Below are 27,193 nucleotides of genomic sequence, written 5' to 3' on the forward strand. Positions count from 1 at the left end.
GGTGTGGTGTCTGTAGATGTAGGTGGAAGAGAGAGGCAAACATCTCTCCCTTTTATCATGTTCTTTCTTCCCTCTTGGCTTCCCCCCTTCCTTCAAAGTCAGGTGAGCATGACCTCAGCGCAGTCCCAAACTGACCAGAGGAAGGGGGGTGTCTCACTCAAGAGTCCAACAGATCCTTTGTTGCTGCCTAGGCCAGAGTCCATTGTTCCTGTGAGGCTGGGCTGGGTTTGTCCCATACGTGCCCTGATGAGGCGTGAACTGCCCCTCTGCTCCTGGGGAGTTTTTCTCTGGGTTTGCTTTAAGCCATGAGGATACATTTTCAGACTCATAACTATATACATGAAATTACAACCTGTAACACTATTATAACATTACTGTAACAACAATTACTATAACATCACTATAACCACAATACTCGGTGCATCATGACATGACAAACTTTGCATTAGATACCACACAGTCATTTTACAAGGATGAACATGAGGGTGCTGGGTGTTCCCCTGAGATACAGAGTGTCACAACAGTGTCAAAAAACTATTGATAGGAATAAAACACCAATTGGGGCTCACTTAGACCTGTAATATGCTAGAATCACATTTTGTCCTGCTAAAAAGCCTTCTTTACATAGGATGGGCCCTCTGTTATTATTTGTATTATCATAGTATCTAGGAGCCCTAGTTATAGACCTGGGCCCTACTGTGCAGATACTATACAAACACAAAACATAGAGACAGACCCTACCACAAAGAATTCTGTCTAATTGGTCCAAACAAATCTGATGAAGTGGTTAGGTCTCAATCCTGTATGGACATGCTAAAGCCCATGGATTTCATTGGGTCTCTGTATGAACCCAAGGGGCATCCCTGAAGGAACAACCTGCGGTATCAGGTCTTTCATCTGTGACCACCCTCAGTCTGAGTGGGACCAGTCTCTTGAATGGTTGTCCAAATATCAAACTGGGAGGGGGGCCCAGATCATTATTTAGATGTCTCAGTGGGATTTGAATCACCTATTAGAGGGGTAGTGTAGCAGGGTGGTCACCTGCTCCGGCCCTGAAGGGGTTAAAACAGCCCTGGGAAAGGGCTGCCCCAGGGAGCCAATAGGCTAGGCTGATTGGGGAAAGCAGCCACAGCTGGGGCAATGCCTCAATCAGGCATCAGCTGGCTCTATAAAAGGGCTGCTAGCCAGGCACTCAGGCAGTCTCTCTTCAGCCTTAGAGGGAGATGGACCTGGCTGTCTGAGAGCTGAGCAGGGTGCCTGAGTGGAGCAGGGCTGGAGAACCCCCAGGCTGCAGGCCTTGCTAAAGGTTGGGAAAGGTACTAGGGTTGCATAAGTGTAGCCTAGGGTTAGGCAAAGGCAGCAGGTCCAAACCCCCCTTGCCGATGATGCGTGGTGTACAGACTGCAGTCTGCCCCAGTGAGTGGGAGCTAGATGGTGACTGGCAGTAGCCGCTGAGGCAAGGAGGGGATAAAGGGTGGGGGTTCCCCTGGGAGTGGAAACTGAGTGTGGGGGCACTGCCAGGGGGAAGCACCCCAAGGTAAAGAGGCACAGGGTCTGGGAGGGACATGGGGGCCAGCAGCAGGTGAGACATGGGTCTGCAGAGGGCGCTCTGGGCTGGAAGAGCTAATTCCCAGGATGACCAACAGGAGGTGCCGCACTGGTGAGTCGTTGCCCTGCTACAGGTAGTCAATTATTGTTTGTCAAGGTCCAAATTTCTTGGTCAAGGTATAGTCAAGATCCAGACTCCAGAGAAAATAATCGGGGGGGGGAAATAAGTAAGTAAAGATTTTGGGGTCTGTTCAAAAGCATCTGGCGGTCCACTTACTTACTACCCCAGCAGTTGAGAACCAGTCCCTTGGTGCAGAGCTGTACATGTGGCCTAAATATTAAAATCCTATTGTTTATGCAGTGCTGCATGATTTAAAGTCTAACAAAAATGACAATCCCTGCCTGTGATACAGCATGGCCAGAGGGCAGCAGGAGAGAGTTAGAAGGGAGCCTTATTCCCTGTAGAGGGAAGAAAGTTTGCTATGGATTAATTAGAGCACCTGAAGCCAGGCACCTGGTTTAAAAAAAAAAAAAACCCTGCTTCAATCAGACAAGTGGAGGAGTTGAAGCAGAGTGGTTTGGTGTTGGTGCAGAGAACAGTTTGAAGAAGTGCTGCTGTGAGCTAAGAAGACCAAGACCCTAGGTAAAGGGACACCTGGTTTGTGCAGAGGGAGCGCAGGAAGCCCCACAAGCTGAAGGGCAGGAGAGGGAAGTAGCCCAGGGGAAGGAACCATGAGTTCAGGTGGTTTACCGCTATCCCTAGGGCCCCTGGGCTGGGACCCAGAGTAGAGGGTGGGCCTGGGACCCTCCCTTGCCACTCCCCTCCTCTAGGACACTAGTGGGGCAATTAATACCCGTTCAGGGGCAAGAAATAGTGCCTTGAACCCACCCCTGAAGAAGAGAGAGCGTGAGACCCATCATAGTAGTGCCAGCAATTTGCCACACTGCCCTTGAGGTACTTACAGTCCCAACACAGAGATGTTCCCTCTTAAAGGATTACCATGATTATTCTGCAAAATGTTCTAAAGTTTGCCAACTATTCTTATTAATAGAGAATAACAGTGGAACACCTGTGGCAATGCTCTAAGCATAACTGACACCTACATATGTGAGGAGTAAATCAGTTTGCCCTGACTAATGCTGTTCTAGTGATTGTCAAATTAATTTAATTTAGATTATCAGGAATGACTGACATCAAAAGATAATGCTGACCCATGCAGAGAAGAAGCTGCTTTACCTCTTGTAAAGTTGATTAGTTTCAAAAACATATTTGACATGTAAATTAAGCAAATCTGATATGAGAATTGGTGAGAGGGAGTAAATCTAGAAGCTCACCCTCGCTGCTGGAATCACTTGCATAACTGCACTTCAGAGCATTTTTATTTTTTTCTGAAAAGTGGTGGTTGGTTTTTTTTTTTTGTTTTTTTTTTTAACTGGCAACTTGGGTTTTTGTTTCTTTTCCCTCTGTGTCTTATCAACCAGATCTGCTCAGTTTACAAATAGACACTTTTCTGACTATCAGCACTGCAAACTCAACCTGTAATGTGAAAGTCAAGCTGGATCCTTTCTGGCTGCCATGTGGCCAACAGTAAAGATTCTGCAAGCAGAGCTGTGAGAACAAGTCTGATGCTTATGTGTGAACCAAATCAAATCCAGTTCACTCTTCCAAAGCTGTGTTGGCTCTGGAGCATTAAAACCCCAGTTCAGCAGAGCATTTAAGCATGTGTATAAATCTAGCCCTATTCAGAAAACTCTATAAGCACCTGCTTAAATTTAAACAGACTTAAGCCCCATTGAAGTCAATAGGATTCAACCATGTGCCTAAAGTTAAGCACATGTTTAAGTGCTTGGCTGACTTGGGATGAACTGTTGAATGAGGGCCTAACTGCTATGTCAAAGATATTTTTAGTCAGTAATATCAGGAATTATGGCTGAATTAAAAACAAGGAGAAGCTCTGTTTGGCAAAGTGCCATTTTTACTTATTCACCTTTCATAGTTGATCCACATATTAAAGCTCAAACTTGATTCAAGTATCTGGGAGCTGCACATGTCTGACTCCCCTTAATGTTGACTGAACTTCTGTGAGCTCCCCAGGAGGAAAGTGTTCCTGGACATGTGAGCAGAATTTTACAGCTGCTGTATTTACATGTATGTTTGCCTGCTGGGGCTTGAGTTAGAACTAGAATCATGGTTTGCAGTTTTCAGAGAACTTACTCAGCATTTGCCTAGTCTCCCAGAGCGCAAAAAAAAAAAATGGAGCTGGTGGCAGAGAGAATCCTCAGATATTACCATAGTGCTCTTCAGTTCTGTAGCATTTTCTTGCAGTTTGATTTTTAAATAAATAGGTGTATGTTTAACTCCTTCCCAGGTGATAAGTTAACCAATAATTGTTGTATTCTACAGGTTAAAGAAGCATTTGAACAGAGCATTAATCTTTCAGCTACAGGGTACTTCAGGTAACAGATATTTTTGGTCCCTTTACTTAAGTTTAAGTAAAGCTGAGGCACACCTCAGCAATATGATGAAAGTGTGAATTTAATAAGTAACTCATGAAGATAGTTAATAGCTCAAAGTGGGCCTGGATAGACCGGACTTGACAGGCATTTTTGATCTTTTTTAGCTCATATTCTCATGTAATCAACAGATCTGCTCCTTAGAGGAATGCTATAATTTGGGCAGCTGCACATCGTGCCCATGAAATGAGGTGTCCAGCTACTGCTGCAAGGAGCAGTAGGTGCCCCAGAGGAAGTGTAGCACTCCTTCCCTAATACTCACTCATTTACCCAACCACCGTACTCACATCATGGATCTCACAATCTGCTGAGCTCAGTTGAGGATGTGACCCAGATGTATGTATTGTGTGCACCTCCCTACCGATGCAGGATTACTCCCTGTTGTACCTTTCCTATTGTTGGGTTGATTTCTTTGGGTATAGTTTTAAGTGTGCCAAACAAGAAGGCTTCCACCACTTACCTTGAGAAACTATCCCACGCTCTCGTAGATCTCATGGTGAAGGTTTCCCTGATGTTCAACTAATCTCTTCCCTTTATTAATTCCATTCCATTTCACCTAGTTATTGCCTGCTTAGACCCTCCTAAATAATTCTTCTCCCTTCTTAGGCTAACACTTCTATTTTGAAGACCATCATCTTGCTCCTTGCTTAGCTAAGATCTGCATTTTTAGCTCTTTACATCTTTCTTTGTAAATTAATCTTTCCTATGCTCTGACCATTTTATTTCTCTTCTCTACTTCACTCATTTGTCATTGGCTGTGTAATTGTTACTTTAAACTTGTCTTTTATACATGATTTACATTACAATCTGTGTCAGAAATCTGCTGGGATTTGGTTGCTTATCAGAATTTTTAGATTGGAGCAGTTTATCATATTTGTGGCCAGAATTAAATTGACTTTAATGGAGCTAAACCAGCACGGTATCTGTCCCAGTATTTTGGGTTTAATTTCACATAGTTTTGAACTCTTATTTGCTCTGTCACTTTATTGTTGTAACACAAAGATTAATAAAATTGACTAAAAGCCATGCTTCCCATGGACTGTGTTGCTTCCCCCAGAGGCTATGAGGCTAACATGGATTGGGAGAAAGGGGAAGGCCATCCATTTACGTATTTTATTTTCGGAGCTGCTTGTTCGGAGGTTGAAATTGACTGTCTTACAGGCGATCACAAGGTAACTAGTGAATGTCACTAAAGCTCATAAATAGTACAGTGAGGTTCCACCAGAACTTCCCATTTTGCCTGGTGTCCCAACAATCATATAATTTGTGCATTGGTAAATCACCTGGCTTTGTACTAACATACATGTACCAATTGATGTAAATAACTAGCAATTACAGTTAGAGCAGAATGAAAAATGTGCACAAGTAACTAAATACTATCTTATTTTTGCTAGATTTGTGAAAATATTATAATAGACAGTGTTGCAGGCAGTATTTGCCTTTTCTCTTGGTGCCTGCAGTCTGCCAAATTGTTTTGTAGCTCTGTATTAAATTTCTAATCTCCTGACCAGCCAGTTGCCCCACCTGGCCTAGTCTCCTGACATTTTAAGGGCCCACTCCAGCAACACTTCCCACCGGACATTGTGTGTACTCCTGTCAGAAGTCCCACTAGAAGCATTAAATACAATGAGTTAAAGCCTGCAGTCCTCGTACTGGCTAAACTCTTACTAAGGTTAATGAGTGTTATTACTGTGCAGCCCTTCCTCAGGTAAAAGGTCAGTTTTGTATGTTCTGAAAGAGATTCTATACAAACATGTCTTGTCCCACTGGATTAAGCCTCTGACCTGTAGCACTTCCTCATCCATCCACCCGTATATCTGTCCCCACAATGTATGTTTGTGTTTTATTGGTAGAACATCCGAACAAACATTGTTATGGATACTGGATGCAGCATAAATCCAGCTGTGGATATAGGACAGGTATGTGCCAAGAATTTCTTCTTCTTTTCACGTTGTGCTAGTTGCTGTTGTGTTTGTGTTGACGAGTGTCCATTCATTCATCTACCATTAACCTCTTATCAGCCCATGTTATAGATGATAAATCCTGATTCCAATGGAGTCAATAGCAAAACTCTCATTGACTTCAGTAGGTCCAGGATTTTACCTAGTGTCCCCTTGCGGTACTGCCCACCTGCACCACTGTGCTCATCACTTGTATAGTTTCACACAGCTGGGCTAGACCCAAGTCTCCAAGCTCTCCTCCACTTTATGACCAGGCCCCCTTCCTCATAGCATGTGAATGCTTCTCCGCACTGTACCCCCTGATCCATTGCTTCAGCCCCTCTGATTGGCATTTCTTCGTGTGGCAGTGTCCACACTACGAGCTCAGTGTGAATCCCAGCTTGTGTACACACCTTCACACTAGCTCAATGATAGCACAAGTGTATATAGTAGCATAGCTGTGGTCACACAGGTAGCAGCAGCACCTCTTAGCCGTGCCAAGTAGAAACCTGCCTGAACCTGCCCTGTGGGTACATACTCAATGTTGCCACTGCTGCTACCTGTGCTATACTCCTGTTTATACTTGTGCTAGTGCTCCTCAAGATTGTGTGCATGTGTGTACACACAATCTACGAATCACACCCCTATCTTCTTGTGTAGATGTAGACTGGACTTAGGGAGTGCAGGTGGAGAGAGCTTTCTGCTTCCCAGCAGCTCCAAAGGAAAGCCCTGAAACCCAACAGTCTAATAGGAAGGAGAATGCTGTCCAGAGAGTGTAATTATTGTCAATGTTATATACATTTTACAGCATAAGAAAAGATAAAGTGCTTATAATTTCTCACTCTCAGATTGAAGGTGCCTTTGTTCAGGGCATTGGACTTTATACAATGGAGGAGTTAAAATACTCCCCAGAAGGCGTCTTGTACACTCGGGGCCCGGATCAGTATAAAATCCCTGCAATCTGTGACATCCCAGAACAGTTCAGTGTTTCCTTGCTGTCATCCTCACAAAATCCTTATGCCATCTACTCATCCAAGGTAAGCAAGCGAAACCTGGGGCTTGATTTCTCTATCACCTGTGCTAGAGTAAATCAGGAGTAATTCCATTGAAGTCAAAGAAGGTATGCGGGTATAAAACCCCTGTAAGTGAAAGGAGACTCAGGCTTCTGTGTTACATTTTAAACAGATCTCCACATCATTGCAGCTTCTACCGTATTTGTAACTAACACAATCTGGGATATTTTTACTCTTCCATCCTGGCTGCCTATTGATGATTTTTAGAGTTTAGCAAGCGGACTAGGAACTTCTGGTATAAACATCCTCACACATTCAAGCTAAATTTAAAGCCATGACTTTAGAGTGTAGTAACAGTCTGAAACATAAGAGAAAGTGACTAAAATTAGACACAATATTACTAGTTAGTTCAGTTAGTCAGTATAGGCTCCTTAGCTACCTTTTTTTGCTAGCAATAAATAGCTGGTGTAAGTCAGTGTGAGGATCAGTTTACACCAGCAAGGGGCCTAGCCCTTGAATATACACAAGCAATAACACTAAGCAAGATGTAGGGGATACTGCCCAATTCAAGTGTATTGAGCATCATGTCTTCAGTTGCCTAGGCCATTAGGGATGTAATGTAGTCAATCAAATAAAAGCTTCAGAATAAAAAAATGACATTTAAAGCAGAAGGATATTGTAGAACAATAGTTCCTTCTAAAAATTACTTTCAAATAGTCCCAATGAAATATTTTGAAAGATGATCATTTGAAAGAAAATTCCAGATCAAAATGAAATTACCGAGGGTGGAGTTGATCTAAAGAGCAGCTTTTAGCACCAGTCTTCAAAGTGAGCATACAAAATCTGTTTATCCCACTTCATGCATACAACTCGTATAGCTAATTTTAAAACTATCATTAGTGAATAAAACATGCTTGTGATACCTTTCCTGAAAAGTAAGCATTTTTCAATGCTGAAGTCTGGTTGTCCATTTCTTATAGAGGTGGGCTAAAGCTGTAAAATGCAGATCCAGACCAGTGTTTTGGAGCTTGAGTTTTAGAAAGGCTGGTTAGAGATACAATAATGGCCAGCTGAGAAATCCAGATCTCAGTGCTGATGAAGATGCCCAAACTCCCAGCATTTAGGAGCATCTAGATCTGGGGACTGGATTTGACCTCTGATAGAAATAAGGCCAACTGTGAAACTTGCATCTGGATCAGATTGAAGAGGGCATTCAGCACTGTTCACATGCGGGTTTGGTCTCAGCTCTAGTTTGTTAATAGGATGTGAATCCCTGGAGATGGTTCACTTCAGTTTTATCTGCCAACGTTTTTTTTACCAAATTGATTTTCTTTTCAGTTTGAAATCCTGCACAGGTGAGAAATCAAGTGTCCTAAAATTTATAGCTGGCATTTGAAACCCACGCTTACAGATATCTGCAGTCAGCCAGCAGCTGAAAACCTGCATTGTAAACCCAGTTCTGGGGAACCTGGGCTTATGGACTCAGGTTTTCCAAGCCGCACACTTGAGCATCCACACTGCATTGTAAACCTGGGTTTACAGTTGCTGGACCTGGGTCTCACAGCCATGCCAACATGTCCATACAGCACTATGCAGGCATTCTGACTTGGATCTGCAGCTTCAGCTCTGTCCCACTGCAAAATAAAAGGGCTTGGATCCGAGTCTCAGTGGGACTCGGACTCTGACACACACACACACACACCACCATTAGGGTCCTAGGGCCTGGGTTCTGAATACTTGCTAACCTGAATCCTACAGATTTGTGGGTGGGTGGGGGAGTTGGGCTCAAACCCAAGTCTGAGCCCAGGTTTCCAGTGCACTGTAGACGTACACAGTATGCTCTGATCCTGCTTCCATTGAATCAGTGGAAAACTTTCATTCTCTCCCATGGTAGAGGATCAGGCCCTATGTAAATCAGTAGTCTGTAAAAGGTTTTCACCATCTCAGATATTAATAAGACACTTCCTCTTTTAATTAGTTCATAAAGTAAATGTATGTGTCTGCCTTTGTTCCCTGTCAGGGGATGGGCGAGGCAGGGCTGTTCCTGGGATGTTCTGTGTTCTTTGCTATCTGGGATGCAGTGACCGCTGTGCAGAAGGAAAGAGGATTAACCAGGACCTTCACACTGAACAGCCCCCTGACTCCTGAGCGGATTCGAATGGCCTGTGCCGATCAGTTTACTGAGATGGTAATGAGGCTTTTCTTTTGGAACACACCTTTGTAGCTGCAGCCTGTTTCTTTTTGCATTGAAGGCCCATATTTTTGTAGTTTTAAATAGTGTTTACACCTGGATATGGTGTATACACAGCAGAACTCCTTAGTTCAGACTTTTTAATGATTCTTGAATTAATGTCTATCAACAGGCCCAGCCTGTGCCAGCCATTCCAGTCTATGGCATTCAGGGTTTGCCTTTTTAATAACTCAAATTTTTCTTTTTCTCAGTTCCTCCTGCCCACACCCTCCCACCTGCAGTATGCGCTCATCTCTGCCTGCTCCTCTGTCCTTGCTGCTTGCTTTTTGTCTCCTTGCACTCACACCTGTCTGGTTTTTGAGTCCCTCCATTCCTGGAACAGCCTCCCTTTTCCTCTGCACCAAGAGCCTACTCCAGTGCTCTTTGGAGTCAGTGGAAAGACTCCTATTGATTCACTTCATTGGGTGTTGACTTAGTCCCCAAGTGACCTCACTCTCTCTTCAAATGCTCACTCCTTCCAGTTGGTTTCCACCACTTACTTACACTATGGCACTAGCAACTCATGCTTTCCCAATATGAAATATAAAATAAAGAAAATCAATCTACTCAGAGCTAACAAAGATCCAAAGGAAAGACCAATCACATGATTCCATTGTCATTGCAACTCTCCTTCCTCCTGTTTCCTCCATTGTCTGCTATCATTATACCCACCCCCATCATTGTCTAATTTAAATCATAAGCTCCTTGAGGCAGAATGCTTGACGTCTATATTACTGTGAAATGCCATGCACACCTATGCTACTGTTGAAATACTAGTGGGCCAGATTTTCTCCGTGTGGAAGATGGAGACAGAGTTCGCATTCGGCGTTCTTGCCTAGTATTTCCCTAAGCAGTGGCAGGGCACCAGAATTGCAGGGCAGATCAGCCCGCAGATTTGTCAGTCTACTAATGTCAATGAACATCTCAGGAGCTTTGCCGAAGGTGAGGGCCAATTGACACAGACCCTATTCTTCCATGCTGCTTTGGGACCTACCAGCACCACTTGTATGGGTTTGCCTGCCTTCTGTAGAATGCCCTACCCAGTAGACCTTGTAATGGTGTTTGATCCGTAATTAATGAAAGCTGTAGAAGATCTAGTAGGGGCCACCTGTGAGAGGCACTGAAATATGCAGAGTAGTTTTTATGAATAGCTGTAGTGACTTCTTTCTAAATGAATACCATTAACAGAATCGCTTCTTTCACTTCTTATTCATTCTCCTAGAGTTTGAAAGATGAACCGGAGTCCTTCGTTCCTTGGGCCATCTCCATATGAATGGCAAACAGAACCGTACACAAAGCCTGAATGAACTCAGTGGTACTGGTTTGAGGGTGGGGGCTCATTTAATCAACGAACATATTTTATTTTAATTCAAAATCTACCCTCCGGCGACTGAATAACGAGCATTACTACTTCAGCCCATTCTCACTCCTGAATTTTCAGCATATATTTAGTTGCACTACTACATTTTACTTCTAGAAACCTCTAAATAGGGTTATGCAATAAGATCCAGCTACCTAAACATTTTCTCTGATCATCTTAAATTGCCACTAGGGAGGAATTAACGATCGCTTTAACAATGGTGCAAACTCCAGATTTTTTTTTTTCCCCCCCCCTCAGGATTTTTCAGAACAATGGAATTCAAATTTATCTCTAAATAATATAGCTAGGCTCACTGAGGTAATGAGATGCAAGAGCCTGTGCTGTGTTGAGCTAAGAGTGCATTGGGGATAGGATGCTAGGGTTGAGTGAACTAAAAATAAGTACACTAATATTCCTGAGAAATCCGTTTGCATCCCAATATTCAGCTTAGGGTCAGTGTTTTAAAGACATTTAAGCTTTGCAAAAGTGCCTATGTAGGTTAGATGCCTAAATCATATTAAAATCAATGGGAGTTAGGCACCTCACCTGCTTAGAGTCTGAAAATCCCACTAGGCACCGATCTGCATCTTTAGGCACCTACAGATTTTTAAAAATCTGGCCCTTATTGACTTCTTATGGTTCTATAAATACCATATATTAATTTATGTAAAACAAATATTTTTCTTATTATTCTTGTGCCCATGAAAATTAAAATAAGCAGCAGATGGGGTTCCCATAAGAGGCCAGATAAAATGGCATATCACTGTTCACTCCCATTCTGTCATTATTTGCTGCTTTGAGGCCTGATCCTTTAGTCACGAGTCATCCTTAGTCCTGTAAGTAGCCCTGTTGTTAGTAATAACTGTGCACAGAAACATAAATTGAACCTAAAGAGTGCAAGTAGCTTTCCCATTTTAAAGCATGTCTTGACAAATGGCACTAAGCCAGACATTTGGAGGAGTACCCATCACTGATCCAGAGACCCCAACTAAAATGTAGCTGTGGGAGAAGGGAGCTATAATGATGTGTCAAGGTAGTTTCAGTAAAACACTTTCACAATCCAGTACAGTATTTGATTTCTGAGAGGCTTCAAATAAGATGCTAATTTAGGCTTCAATTCTGCAATAAGATCGCCATGCATGGATCCCATGGCAGGATCAGACCTAAGTGATCACAATAATTACCTTTTGATCACAAACTTGATGCAGCAATGTGTGATTTCATACACAAAAGCTGCTCTGTGTTGGTGCGAACACCTGTGTGCTAAAAACTGGGAGGAGACAAGGGATCTAATTCTTCTTTGATACCGATGCAACTCCACTGATGTTGCATTGGTATAACTGAAGCCATTAGGGTGATTTGTAAAAGAGAAGAATTTGGCCCAAGAAATCTTAATGGTGACTTTGCCTCAGTTTCCCTTGGAGACCTCTTTATTTTCTCATGATTTGCTCCAAAGCCCATTGAACCTATGGAACAACTTCCATTGACTTCACTGGGCTTTGGATTATCTCTGGAAAGTAGTTCAGAACAATGCCATTGTGCACAACAGCTCAGGATGATATTGGAACAATCAGAATGCAGGTGAGGATAGCTCTTTAATTGCTGATACTTTATATCCATCTTCCCTGCTGAGATTAAAAGAGTAAGATTAGAGGATGTTTCACAAAGATGATCAATGTGTGTGGTGATTAGAACTGCACCCAGAGAAGCACTAGTTTGACGAGATTGGAAAGAAAAAAGCCCTACTATGCTTTCATATATTAGCTTCTAAACAAGGTATATTCTATGGGCTAACATATATTCTTACATTCTCAGGCAAGACCAGCAAATAACACTGATTACTGAAGTTAATAAATATACTATGGGAGGACATGACCACAAGATCCCTGCCAGATTTTGGCACCCATCCCCAAGGTTGAAGAGATCTAGAATTTTGGCTTTGCACTTTCTAGGGCCATGAAGTTGAGATGCAGATTCTGAACATTCCAAGGTTTGGGGCTTTAGTTTGGGATCTATCTCTAATATACAATATTTACTGTATTGTGCAGGTGAGTCATTAGTTGCCAGATGTCCTGGTTTCATCTGGATAATCATGGTTGATTCTTTTGGGGGAATGGAAAGAGGGAGTAATTTAAATGTTTGCTTTGTAGCTTCCATATGCTGTACTCCAATAATTCCTTGCCATGTGGTACTCATAGCCAGAGACTGCACCTCCAGTCTCTCAGTGAGTTTTCTTTACTATGTCCTACACCTTGCTAAAGAGCAGATTGCCCCTGAGCCATCTACTTTGCTCAGGTTTTTGTTTCACACACCCATGCTGATTATTGCACCATCATTTCTTCTCCAGTTGCCACCCAAAGTATTTCCTCTTCCTTTTGTCAGATATCATGCCTGTGACTGAAGTCAGGCTCATAGGTTAATAATTTTAGCACTTGCAGTTAGACTAGGATTTTTGTATTTTTAAATCTGTTTTTATATGCAGTTTCTATATCCTGTATGAGAGCATCACTGCTTCCTTTGCTGCCCTTTATTGATATTCACTTGGCTTTTATATATCCTGTGAAACTCCAATAAAACAGATTAATCATAAATGCAATGACATCTTCTTTCTGGTACAAAAGATTCTGGTCTTGGCTCATTCTGTGGGCTCTGACACCAGGCTGCAGGCCCCCATCAGCAGAAGGGAGTTCACAGTAGCAGATGCTACTCACTGTAGCAGGAGCCTGAAGCCAGCTGGCAAATCCCAGAAAGCCAGGTAAGGATGTGGTCAGAGCACCTGTGAGAAGCACTTAACAGTTCATCTTCTGAGCAGCCTCAATCAGCAGAGTTCCTGCAAAGAACCCAGGCAGAGTTTAAATCTGCACGTGCACACCCCGCCCCCCCCCCCCCCCAGCAGAACCCTTGACAGAGGGCAGTGCTGACACTGGTATGGATGTCCCTGCAAATGCAGGAGTGTGCTGTTTGATTTCCTTGGCTGAATCATGTCCTAGAACTGCATTATCCTTCCTCCCAGGGCTGGATCACCTTGTCTGATTTTTAGTACTTGGTAAACATTATTAATAAAGGTTCCATCCAGCTTCAATACAGATGTACATTTTTTTTTTTTTTGGTTGTCTGAGGGTCAAAGTCTGCACATGCTACTATAACATGTTTTTCTTTTGACTGAAACCTCTCTGGCACTCCCATATTGTCAACAGGCCAGGCTGTAATTGAGAAGAACTAGTGGGAGCCAGAACAAGTGGAGATTAATCACACTGACAGGTGATACATTGGTAATATAGGATGTCATGAAACATACTATCTGCAGAACTAGTATGGGGAAGAAAACTCAACTTGTTGGGGTTTTTCTTGCTTTGTTTATTTTTTAATACTGCTAAAAGGTAAATAGACTTCAGGCCAATTGCAGTAACTCTTTTCATGCCTTGGCCCAGAGTAACCTGGCAGGTGTGAGGTCTGTGCAAATAGGTGTCCCCATTGCAATAAACAATTGTCATTAATGACCCATTGTAGATCCCACTGAAGGGAGAGACTCCTAGTGGGAGCTAGGTTGGGCCCTAAGTGATGCCCTTGTTAGTAATCTCAGTGTACATTCCCCTGTGCAGGCTCTAGGCTTCAGATTCCAGGGCTGTCAACTAGCAGATTTTGTATAGCTTCTGTAGCCGAGCTAGGTGCTTATTTTCCCCAGTTAAATAGCTGTGCATCACACATCACCATCCACAGTGGGCATTGTTACCACTGTGACCTACCATCTTGTGTCACGAAATAACAGCAATCAATATCAGATCAAAAGTAAGCACTGTGCAGCATGCACTGAAGTTTGTTAGACTTGGGATCAGCAGATCATCAAGAGGAGTGATTTCCAGAGGTGGGAACCTTCAAGGGGGGCAGCCCTAGTGACCCTCTGAGGTACTTATCCCCAGGAACAAATAGCAATCATCAGCTATCTAATTTTAGCTGCCATGAGAGGGAAATCTCTCAACCAGAGATTGCCCAGAATTTTAAAGACAGTGCCCAACACTAAACAAACCAATAGCCATTAACTCCAGACAGCAAAGCAGCCTGGTAAAAAATGACCCACTGAAGAAGTTGCTATTTGGCACTTTCTCTTGTACACCCCCATTCCCCACATACACACTGTCACAGATACCACAGCTGTGCCCAGATGCTAACATTGATATTTATTTGGGGATCTGGGAGCCAAAATGTGAATATGAAGAGTGGCTGCCTAGAAGCATTTTCCTTCCCAAATATGGGGAAAGTGACGAGAGATTTGAGCATGCTTAGCACCTTGTGAGCCTGGGCTGGTACATTTAAAAGGTAAATAAATTAAGATGGATACATCTGTGTTGCATTTTAATCAATGTGACATACAAAAATGGATCATTCAATGCTTTTGAAAATCAACTGCAAATTCCCTTGGGATCACTTTTTAATAAGTAATTAACTTTGTGCATCAACTGCAGTGCAACGAGGGAGAACCCGAACATCTGCTCTGCAAACTGTGGTCTTGTATCTTGGGTGGATCAAAATATGAGATGGGTTACATCAGTATAAATCCAGATCAAGCCACCTGAGAGGAGTGTTTGCCCTAGTATCTGCTTCTAGACCAGCGGTTCTCCACCAGAGGTCCACAGCCCCTCAAGGGGCCACAAGCCAGTTTCAGGGAGTGGCAGGGCCCCATGGCTGAAGCCTGGCACCCCAAGCCCCAGTGCCCCCACAGGGCTGAAGCCTGGCACCCCAATGCTCCCCACAGGACTAAAGCCTTGAGCCTAGTGCCCTTGTGGGGCTGAAACCCAGCACCCCAAGTCCAGGCACCTCCATGGGGCGGAAACCAGGAGTTGAACTGTGGCTGAAGCCCCCTCGCAGGGCTGAAACTAGGAGCGGAACTGCAGGGCTGAAGCCAGGCACCCTGTTGCTCCTGTGGGACTAAATCCCTGAGCCCCAGCCCTGTGGGGTGGAAGCCTGAGCCCCCTTTCCTCCCCTGCTCAGAGCCTCAGCAGCCTGCAGGGCAGAAGCCCCAAGTCCCCAGCCCCACAGGGCTAAAGCCCCAAGTCTTTCCCCCCACCCACAGTGGCTGAAGCCAGAAGCCCAGAGCGTGTTCCTCCTTACCCCCGCTGGGCCCTGGAGTTTTTATAGCATATTGGGGAGCCTCCGAAAGAAAAAAGTTGAGAACCCCTGTTCTAGACCATATAGGTGCTTAGTTTAGTGCTTCCCATTTGCAAAATTCCTGGGACTGTCTAGGAAAAATAACGTACGTCTTGTGGCTCTTCATCTTACAGTATGGTTCACCCAGGGAAGACAAGTATGTGCTTTGTTTCTGAAGGCACAGGTCTCCACATTCTTCCTAAATCACCTTGGTACATGACAGATAAGGCGGGGAAAAGGACCTAATTGGTTCATTTTAGCCTACACTCCACCTTGGCTCCTCCTCGCCCATCCAGGTTAATACCTTTATGTCTGTGGGGCACCGAACAAAGTTTAGTTGGGTGTTGAAATTACACTTGTGTCCATTGATTTCTTGCTGGTGTTTAACATCTTCCTCTTTAATTTTCAAGCTGCGCTTTTATGCCACATAATGGCTTTCTCCACACAGTCAGATGCACTCGTATTTTTTGTGAATGGCAGGAAGGTAAGACTTTTGTTTTTGGAGGGAGGTGCTTTAATGTTTCTGGGAGAATGATGCACTAGGGGAGCACAGCTCATTTGTGGGGAGAGCCAGAGTAAATGTATTGACTTTGAACATCCCTTGTTACCTGGGATCTTCCTATAGTATTTCAGATATTACAAACTGGGATTCATCTCTCCTGCTGTCTTTACTCTCTGATAAATGGCAGCCATAAACTGGGACAGTAGACCTCTTTGTTGTTTTGTTTCTGGACTAAGAGTTTCAAAACTATCTAAGGAATTTGCATGCTCAATTTCCCCTTAAAATGAATGACTGTTGAGTTTCCAAATCTAGGTGGAGCTGCAAATCTCAATTCTACAGTAATTGGTAACACAAAGAGATTCACTTGGAGAAATATTTGCTATCTACCTAGATGTACTGAGAACATTATATAGCACCAGTGACCTGTTATTTCACTGAACTGTTATAATTAATGTAGCAATTAACTAAAACCTCAAGCTATCAAGATCAGTAACTTGCTGCATTTGGAGAAAATAAGGCAGTAGCAAGAGGATCCCCTGCTATTACTATAATTTTTTTTAAAAATGCAGTCAGAGGAAATAGACTCTTTACTCGCCTCTGTACTCAGCAGTGAGTGCCAGCGGAAACCTAATACTTCATTTTTACAGGCATTTGTTTTCTCACCTTTTCTTTTCGCCCCCTAGTTATGTCATTAAAAGTTCCTTTTTATAAATGCCTCCATCCAAAAATAGATGCTCGCCTGAACTGGAAAAACTTCATTCTTTCTTTAAAATGTTGTCTGTGTTTTCTTTGAGAACAATTTGTCCAGAGAATGCTTTTATGAAGACGTCCTTTTCCCCCCCGTCCCTATTTCAGGCCAAAAAAATTTGCCCTTTTTGGTTTGTCTACGCTGCATTGTAAACCCAGGTTTGTGGGACCCAGGCTGGTGAACTTTGTGTTTCCAAGCCCATGCATGAGTGTCCACACTGCATTGTAAACCTGGGCTTACAATTGCTAGAGCTGGGTGTCCATGCCAGTGTGTTCATACTGCACTGCACAGATCTTCTGACTCAGGTCTGTGGCTTGAGCTCTGTACACATTGTAAAATGTCAGGGCTTGGACCCAAGTCACAGCAGGACTCGTGCTCTGACCCACTGCCTCCTCCCCCCACCCCCAGCAAGGTCCTAGTAGCCGGTTCGTGAGAGCCTGCTGATCTGAGTGCTTTGTGCATGGGCAGAAACGGGTGTTGAGCCCAAACCTGAGTCAGAGCCTGGCCTTAGTGTGCAGTGTACCTTTATCCTTTGTATCCAGTCTTATCTCCTCTTCATAAAAAGGGAAAGTATTCCACCTGTGCATGGTCATTAAAAGCTGAAAGCCCAAGAAACCCTTCCCCTCTGAGATACCAGCTGCTCCATACCATGGTAAAGTTGAGGTTTTGTCGTGATGCCTTTAAATGCCCCAGGACAAGCTAGTCATTCTCCAGTGAGTCCCATGTTGCCTCCCACCCATCCATCATTCCGTACTTGGTTCTCATTAGTACTAGGTTTCCAGCATGACGGGGCATGTCATTGCAGTGGCCACATCCTTCAGACAGACCTGTTGCTCAGCTAATGGAGCCCCTGAAAATCAAAAATGAAATTTATTAAACTTAAAACAGGTTGGTTTAATACCCAACTCCCCTTCCTGCTCTCCATGTATTGAGAATTTCCTCCATCTTCCTGCTGCAGCGTCTCTGAGGAGGAAGGGGCTAAGCTTGGCCTCGTTACAGTACCTCTATGGAGTGAGGCGAGCAAAAGAGCCCCAAACTGTGTCCTTTACCTGCACAACTCTATGGCTTTGAAAATATGGGCCCTGATTCTGTTCTCACCCCCATTTTCTTTACACAATTGTACCTCTTTTGACTGAAGTGGAGCTGCTCCTGATTTACACTGGTGTAATCAATTGCAGGATCAGGCTCAAGGGTTCTTGTCTTCATGTGCCCTTTCACAAGCCTCTGTTACTGCTCACCTTCACCTCACTGTGAACCTTCTAGTGCTCCTGGAACATAGTTATTTTTATTACTTCTTTAGCTGTCAATACAAGACTGAGTTTGCTATTGTCAAATACATTCACATGTCTACAGATTATGATCAAATGAAAGGAACATGCCATAACACAAATACACTATATTAATACCCAGTCAAAGCATTTCAGAAAGGCCAGGTAATCCCAATGGGAAAATTGCAATACATCTCAATAATGTATAATCTCTTATTTCACTTCCTACTGCAGATAATAGAGCAAAATGCAGACCCTGAAAAATTGCTGTTGTTTTACCTGAGAAAGGGACGTATCCTTTTGGGGTGGGGGTTGCCTTTGAATGGTATAATCCTACAATAGACTAACATTCCCTTTCTTCCCCATTCCCTCCCAAGTTAAAGGGGGTGTTTTGGAGCTCAAGGCAGCCAGAAGGCAACGTGGAAAACAGCCAACTGATCTTGCATTTATTTCTGGCAAGGCAATGGGCTACATGTGCAATATTTGAGCTAATTATATGCAGAGAAGGTTTCTTCTTAGTACATACAAGCATTTCTATAGAACTTAATGTATTCATTAGCAGAAACAATCAAAATTCTTCATTACAGCTCCAAAAACCTGTAAAAAAATCCTTTCAAAATGTTATTAATTAATAACGATATAATAGTTAAGGAAAGTAGTATGGAGCTACTACAATGTCAAGCAATTCAGTTAGGCCCTGATCTGCCAAGACTTTCACATGTGCTTATCTTTATGTCAATGGGACTACTCATCGAGCCAGATCCTCCACTGAAGCCACTACTGTAGACGGTAGAAAGAGAGTGAAATGACACTAAAGGCTACTGAGAAATAGTTCATTAGCCTGCAGTTGTGGGAGCAAATGACAGCAGACGAAGGGCATGAGGTAATCATTTTTTATCTTTTCACTGGCATCTTCCCAATCATTTACAATTTCAATACTAATATATTTCATATACTTCTTGTTCAGCCAATTGGTAAGACAAACAAGTTTGTTTACATTTATGGCAGATAATGCTGCCTGCTTCTTATTTACAATATCACCTGAAAGTGAGAACAGGCATTCGCATAGCGCTGTTGCAAGGTATTTATGTGCCAGATATGCTAAACATTCATATGCCCCTTCATACTTTGACCACCATTTCAGAGGACATGCTTCCATGCTGAATGTAAATGGGTATTCTGTTACTGTTTAACAGTGTGATTAAAACTGCAATTAATCATGACTATATTTTTTAATCTTGCGGTTGTGATTATTATTTTTAATTGACAGCCCTAGTGTTTTCCCTTTGTAAGAACTTGTGTCTATCGTTATAAGGCAAGTTTTCTAATCCTTTATCATTCGTGTGGCTCTTCTCAACCCTCTCCAAGTTATCAACATCCTCCTTGAATTGTGGGAACCATAACTGGACACAGTATTCCAGCAACGGTTGCACCGTGCCAAATACAGAGGTGAAATAACCTCTCTACTCCTACTCAAGATTCACCTGTTCATTCATAACAGGATCAGATTAGCCCTTTTGGCCACTGTGTTGCACTAGGAGCTCATGTTCAGCTGATTATCCATCACCACCACCAAATCTTTTTCAGTGCTTCCCAGAATAGTTCCCCATCCTGCAAGTATGGTCTGCATTCTTCGATTATAGGTCACGTGCTAGTTACAAGTGGGAATATGAAAGTGGATGAGAATTAACCTGAGCCTAGACGGATCTAAAAAGTTGACAAATGCAGATGGAAGATGCAGTCTAACACATCTGAGCCAAGTGAGTCCAACACACACACACAGAATGGAAGACAAAGTTGGTAATCAGTAACTCTGAAAGAGCTAGGAATGAGAGGAGACTAGCCAATTACATAAAATTTTGCGGAGTGGTGTGGCACCAAAAGAAAGTGGTCAGTGCAATTTGAGGCTGCAGATATGGAGGCCTTGTATCAAGGAACAAAGTGGTGAGGGGCCTTGTGTACAGAGCTCTTGTGACTGCTCCTGGAATATTGGGTTCAGTGCCGGGTACCATATTGACAGAAAGATACTGACAATTTACAAACAAAAACAAAAAAGGCAACCAAAACACATAGAAGTCTGGTGGGATTGATTTAAGAGATGTTAAAGAGGGAAAATACATATAATTTTTCCAAGCAATAACAGGATTACCATGTGCAAGAATCTGAAGGATATTATAGACAGGACTGGTAGCGCCACTTATTATTATTAAGGTTGCCCAATACTTCCCATTATTTAGTTGCTTATAACTTAGCCAAATTTTAACCATTTGGGTTGAAATTTTCCATATCAGAAGTCTGCCTCAGGCAGAACTTTATGTAAAATTTCAGCCAAAATGGGCCTGCCATTTCTGAGAATGAGTCTAGAGAAGAATACATTGGTTTGCCCATGTTAAAAAATTCTTGCAGTCTTTTCTTTGAGAAGTTCTAGTGCCCCCATGCTTTGGAGCAAGAACTTGAAATTTGATCAGAGGATGGCCTTTGCATCAGAGATGTGTCTTTTGCCATTCTTGCAAAATTCCACCCAAATTTGGCTAATACATAAGCATTTGAAAATTTGCAGTTTGCATATGCTCTGTAGAGACTTCTTAGATTTTAGCATTTAAATTCCCCAAACGTTGCATCCACACTGAGCATGTTCCAGTCGGGAGCTCAGAAGGACTTTCCCTACAACTGCAGCTCTGGGCTGCTGTAGGCTGCACCAGGTCTGCATCTGGGCACTTGGATGAGAGCAGGGAACCCATCTCTCCTGTTCTTTAAATGGCTGCCCTCCTTCCCTTGGCATGGAGGAAGAAACTGCTCAATTTGAATGCTGAAGGGTCAGGTGTCAGCGCTGTACGGGGAGTAGCCTGGGACAAGAAACCTGAGGGGAGGGGACAGATGTAAACTGGGACTGGAGAGTGGAAGAGGGGAGAGGGAAACTGGGAGTTAGGATGACAGGGAGACTGGCAATGACTAGAAAAGGACACTGAGACTGGGATGAGGAGCAGTGGGGGGAGACTGCAACTGGCTGAGCAAAGAGACTGGGTGTGGGAGCCAGTGAGGGAAAGAGGTGCAGGAGTCTGGGAGCCGGTTGGCTGGACAGGGAACACTGAGATCAAATGGGAATCGGGGTGCAGGGAAAGATGTGGGACTGGCTGGGCAAAGAGACTGGGATAAGGAGCCAGTGACAAGGGAGACTGAGATTGGACATGGAGCCCAGGGAGGGAGATTAGGACTGGGAGCCACTGGGAACAAGGATCACGGTTGGGGTCAGGGAGAGACTGGAGGCCAGGATTGGGGAGAGAGAGGGACTGGATGAGGAGCCTGGAGTGGGAAGCCTGGGACTAGCTGGGCAAAGAGACTGGGATGGGAAGCCTGAGGAGTGAAGACTGGGACTGGCTAAGTGAGGAAAACAGGCCTGGGACAGGGAGCCAAGGGCTGAGAGAGGGACGGGTCAGAGGGGATGTGGTGGACAATGCTGTAACTGAAGGCAACTTTAATTCTGGAATTTCCTAACTTCTGAGCGCTTGACTTTGTAATCCTAACATTGTTCTTTTATAACGGGTGTGTGTGTGTGTGTAACAATTACCAAAGGTGCTCAGGGAGGTGGCAGAAACACCACTTGGGGGAGAGTAATCTAAACTAAACTGAATGCAGCCATAGACAATATGCCCTAGAGAACAGCTTTATACTGGGTGAGTGAACAAGTTTCCCATTTCTGCATTCTCTTCTAACGTTCAGCCATCTCTTGAACCCAAACCATGAAGTTTTGGCTAACTTTAACATTCTTCTGGCACCGTTTTGCCCATCATAGCAACAGCAAAGCCAACACAGTAAAAGCTATTGTGTGTTGTGGCATTGCTCTCAGGCAGTGGAGAATCCAGGGTGTTACAAGGGAATTATGGACTGGATGTCACTGGTAATTCAGATGTGATAAACTGTAGGTGGCTGTGACCAGCTTGGTTGCTGCGATATTCTGCTTGTTGGAATTTACAGGTCGAGTTCCAGCTGCCATTCACCTAATATCTAATCTCTGGAGCTGGCTGGTCACTGAATGAAACAGATGGAATTTTCCTCCACCTTTGCATGCTCCAGTAAAATGAGGGGAACTTTGCGGGGCTGGCGGGGGGGGGGGGGGAGAGAAAAACACCACAGCAACAACATTGAGAACCAGCAACTTTCTTCCTTAACTGCTGCATTTGCAGTTCGTCTCTCAGGAACGAAATATGGCTGTGGAATAGGTGGCTGTGGAGCCTGCACCGTGATGATCTCCACATATGAACCAACTTCCAAGAAGATAATGTATCCTTAAGATAAGATTTGGGGTGGAATTTTCTCAAATGCTTCAGTGAGTGAATTTCAGTATGTTTTACACCCACTGAGGCACTTTTGAAATCACACCCTTGAAGCTATAACTTATTGTTCATAGGAAACCATTGTTAATTGGGAGGGCAGTTATTTGAGTGTTTTGTTTTTTCTTTTAATTTAGGTTTATATTCTTGGGTCCTGGCAGATACTTGAAATCTTTTTACTTTACCTTTAACATGTTTTATGTGCATGGAAAACTGAGTCACACAAAAGGGATGGTCCCACGATTACAAGTGTGACTTTAAATGTGACTTTAAATCCCACTCAAGAAACTTGAAATCTTCCTGCTCAAGAAACATTTATTTATTCGGAGACTGGAAACCAAATATTTCCTTGACTGGGAGATCTTTATTTCATGCAATTACAGCAGCCCTTGTAGCAGCTTCTGGAAAGTTGGGACTCTTGCTTGGATTGGACTAGGATTTGTTTCCCTAGATAAATCCTTAGTCAATTTTCACATAGTTCTTATTCAACACTCACTGATTTCAGTGATGTACGAAGTAACTAACACAATAAGTTAGCCCTGCATGGTGTAGGCCATAGCAGGCTTCACAGTGGGTTGTGCTTTTTGCCTCTCCCCATCTTTGGGAGCTCTGCTCCTTTAGTAAAGTTGCACCCACCAGTATCAGGTCTGAGTCTGGCCCTTGGGTTTTTGTACTATATGTTGTATTACAAGTTAATTGATAAAAACTCCTTAAAAGTGAGACTTCTGTTTCCTGTGTGTGTTCAGAATACACACAATATTGAGGCGAGAGTGCTGAGTTATGTACAACTGCTTCTCAGAAACATAACTTTCCCCAGCCATCACCCCATGCTGTTTAACTCCCGCCGTTCTCCACTAGACTGAGTGTAATCTCCACCTGTGCTTCCTTCCTCATGGCCCTGCACCAAAGAGTATTATGCTATTTCAAATGCCACAATTCTCCTTTACGTTCCCAAGGCATTATCCTGCCAACTCCTGTCTCTTACCCATATGCTCGCTGCACGGCTCTGCTGTCACCACTGTGGAAGGTGTTGGAAGCACAAAAACGAGGGTTCATCCAATTCAGGTGAGAACCTGCTGTAATTGGTAGGGCAAGATTTGGGGATCTTTCCTTTCCTATACTCTGGCCATATCTGCCATGAGGTTTTGGCCTTGTGATCAAGTTTGGTGGTTCTTTGCACTAGACAATCGCTCTAAGGAAACAGGCTCCGTATCCTGGCTCTTCCTGGTCACAGCTTAGAGATGAACTCCCAGCTGAATCGCCAAACCAAACTCTGACCTGGGGGAGGTTGTCCCACCCCTAGTTTCTTCTCTAGCACTAAAGATACCCCAAAAGATGAGAATCAGTTCTGAAAAGGCCCCCTCAGGAGAAAGGATAAACCTGGAACTGTAAAATGATACACCAAAGCAAGTAAGGGGTGTCCACCGTGAGCAGGTCCTGCTGATTATTATAACAAAAACAGCACTATGTAAAGAGCCAGATTGTCACTGGCCCTTGTGTGGGCATACAGGAGAGAGCATTGGGTAAATAAGGAGCTCCTGCTATTTGCAGGGCTCAGGTACAATTGCAGTCTCCAAAGCACACGGACTGCTCCCAGCTAGTGCCATGTGGGAAACTAAACCACCAGAAGGGGCTCAGGAAAGGCAGAGAGCATCACCCTGCTCCTTTCTGTGCACCAGGTGGCACATTGGGCCAGCTGCATGCTCCTAAGGGATGGATCCCTATAAGACCTAGGAAGATAAGGATTAGATTAGACAGTGGATCATACATACTCTCTCTGTATTTTGGGGCGCTCTCTTGGATTAGTGCAGCTCCCCCTTCCCTAACTCAGGCCTGTACTTTAAAGGCACAATCTGACCCCAGTAAGTTTTAAAACCTTTTTAAAATGATTTTTCTCTTTCATGCGTAATCTTGTTTCCTTAGTGCCTAAATTATGGGAATGTTCCCTAGGTGCTCCTCCCTCCTCCCAAAGCCCTAATTTGTTAGCTATTCTGTGCTCTGTCCTTCATGCCTGTAGAAATTTACAGAAGGCTGATCACTGTGCTGACAGGTCTTGTCCCCATTCTGCTCCCACTTACACCTGTGAACCCCATTGATATTGCTGGGGTTGCCCGTGGATAACGGAGAGTCTATAGTGATCCTTTCTTTTTCAATCAGATAACTGCACTCAGTCTCTTACATTTTAGTGATAATGCTGTAACATTCCAAATGCTGCAGCTCCTAACTTTAAAACTGTAAGCAAGATGCATCTGTAGATAGCTGTAAGGCAAATCAGTGAAGCTATATTTTGAAAGCCGGGCCTGTTCTGTTCTGTTCCAGGAAAGGCTGGCCAAGTGCCATGGCTCTCAGTGTGGCTTCTGCACCCCTGGAATGGTGATGTCCATGTATGCTTTGCTGAGAAACCACCCTGACCCCTCCATGGAGCAGATAACTGCAGCTCTGGATGGTAGGTTTACTTTTACAAGTAGTAAACTTTAGGAGGTAAAATAAGAAGCCAGGTATGGGTGTTTTTTACATGCCACATAAGATGCAAGATGTGATTTGACTGAAAGATCAGAGGAAAATATTTCAGAATCACATAAAGTCTGTGGGATTCCTAAATACTATATTTGATTATATCTCACTAAATCAATTCCCTGCCATGGCAGGGGGCTCAGGCATGGTGCACCTTGCTCCCTCCTGTTCTCTGCCTGTGGGACACAATGTTTAGTCACCTGAGAGCTGTAATACTTTTCTAATCCAGTTTAATGGGCTCCGCACAGAGATAACAGGGTAGGGGTGGTAGCCTGTGATATGCAGGAAATCAGACTAGATGATCAGGTTATCCCTTCTGGCCTTAAACTCAATGACTCTAGGTGGGATTTTCAAAAGCACTTACTGATTTCATTGGGAGCAGAGTTAGGTCAATGCTGAGCACTTTGGAAAACCCCACCCCATTGAACCGACTTTGCTCTTGCACCAGTTCTGCACCAGTATAACAGCGCTGAGTGACTCCTGAACAACTTGGGTGGCGTGGAGAATCAGGTCCTTCGCTTGGGCTGCCTGCCAGCAAAACGAAATCCTGAGTTCTCCCGGGTACAGATTTCTATAGGCACTTCTCGCTCAGGAAAACAGCTCACACTGACATGGCTGGGTTTAGCCTATTAAAATACTGAGTTTATTCCCTCATTGAGAAAACCTTTGCACCATATGTTACACTCATAATTCAAACACCCTTTTTAGTCCCAAACCTCTACCAACTTCCCACTCCACAGAAACATATACCCAAGCCGAGTTGTGACCCTGTAAAGAAAGAAGAGTCCAGAGACTTCATGAAGTGCCCATGCAACTTCTCTATTGCTATTGATTTCACATGGAGGGCGCTCGGATAGTACAGTGATGGATGTCAGGATAAAACCCTGAGACAGAGTTTGTTTGGATTTCATTGAAGGAAATCCAGATCCATTAATAATAGCTTAGTATATCTTCTTGGATGATTTACATCATTTCTATAGTGATATAAATTACATTAATTAAATCATTATTATTAGAGACGGGCCTGATCTGCAGTTCTGGGATTTGGCTCCCAATCAGAGCATTCCCCCTGTTCAAGAGGCTTTGACTCTTCTGTGGTTCTAGTTCAGCCCATTGGAGAATCAAGAGCCAAGTCTGGTTTTGGATCCAAATTTCCCCAAGTGTAGGTGTGTTCAGATGTGAGGGTTTCCTTCAGGGCCATTTCTAATTGTACTGATATTAATAATTATTCTTCCATTGTTCCTTATGATTAATGATATTATTGTTTATTTCAGGTAATTTGTGCCGTTGCACTGGATACAGACCAATAACAGACACCTACAAGTCTTTTGCTGGGGTAGGTAGAAAGACAAACAAATCAACATTTTCAAAAGTATCCACTAATTTTGAGTGTTCAGTTTCTGGAAGCCCAACTAAGGCCAGCTTTTCAGAATTGCTCTGCTCCCATTTAAGCACAAAGAGAACTGGCCAGATTTGCAGAAAAGCTAAGTCCACATTTGGCGCTCAGCTCTTTTGGAAATCTGGCCATAAGAGTCACAAAGCAACTGGGTGCTGACCACTTTGGAAAACCTGGCCCTTATTTAAGTGCCTAAATGGAAGCTGATCTTATTTGAAAATCTGGATCCAATTGGGTGTGCCGAGCCATTGAAAATCTGGCTTTCTGCTCATTTGAAAATGTGGCCCCTTAGGAGTCTCTTTTTAAGCAGTGCTGAGCACTTGTAGCTCCCACTGACTTGAGTTTTAGATGCTTAGGACCTCAGAAAATCAGGCCTTGAGGCATCTAAAATACATGGCCTGAAGATGTAGGTGGTCGTGATGGTTATGATCTGCCGTGACGGTCTCTGCTACCCTTATTCTTGTCATAAATAAGGCTTTAATCATGCCAAGTCTTAAGTGTGTGTTTCACTTTAAGTTAAGTGTGTACTCAAGTCTTTGGAGAATCATGGCCCAAATTGTTTACATGTTGTCTTGCCAACAAACTAGTGTCTCTCAGCCCCAGATTTGTGTGACCACAGATAATCTTGTCTCTCTCGCCAACAGAAGTTGGTCCAATAAAAGATACTACATCTCCCACCTTGTC

At 43.5% G+C, this 27,193-nt stretch overlaps 2 protein-coding genes across 3 annotated transcripts in view; both read left to right on the top strand.

The window, feature by feature from the left end:
• LOC102932848 (aldehyde oxidase 1) overlaps positions 1–13,196 on the top strand; it is a 76,439-nt gene extending 63,243 nt beyond the window's left edge. For both annotated transcript variants that reach the window (XM_037912825.2, XM_043525388.1), the window contains 6 exons: positions 3,953–4,005; positions 5,120–5,234; positions 5,916–5,981; positions 6,851–7,039; positions 9,036–9,203; positions 10,468–13,196. In XM_037912825.2, coding sequence (XP_037768753.1) covers positions 3,953–4,005; positions 5,120–5,234; positions 5,916–5,981; positions 6,851–7,039; positions 9,036–9,203; positions 10,468–10,518 — 642 coding nt within the window. In that variant the 3' untranslated portion in view covers positions 10,519–13,196. The remainder of the gene's footprint in view (positions 1–3,952; positions 4,006–5,119; positions 5,235–5,915; positions 5,982–6,850; positions 7,040–9,035; positions 9,204–10,467) is intronic.
• A 2,778-nt stretch (positions 13,197–15,974) lies between these two features.
• Positions 15,975–27,193, top strand: part of LOC102932261 (aldehyde oxidase 2-like) — a 98,639-nt gene continuing 87,420 nt past the window's right edge. The window contains 6 exon segments of the mRNA XM_037912807.2: positions 15,975–16,234; positions 18,503–18,560; positions 22,453–22,549; positions 23,556–23,664; positions 24,919–25,045; positions 26,388–26,449. Of these exon segments, the coding sequence (XP_037768735.1) occupies positions 16,181–16,234; positions 18,503–18,560; positions 22,453–22,549; positions 23,556–23,664; positions 24,919–25,045; positions 26,388–26,449 (507 nt within the window). The 5' untranslated portion in view covers positions 15,975–16,180.

Source organism: Chelonia mydas, chromosome 11 (assembly GCF_015237465.2).
Source record: "Chelonia mydas isolate rCheMyd1 chromosome 11, rCheMyd1.pri.v2, whole genome shotgun sequence".
NCBI classification, from domain to species: Eukaryota; Metazoa; Chordata; order Testudines; family Cheloniidae; genus Chelonia; species Chelonia mydas.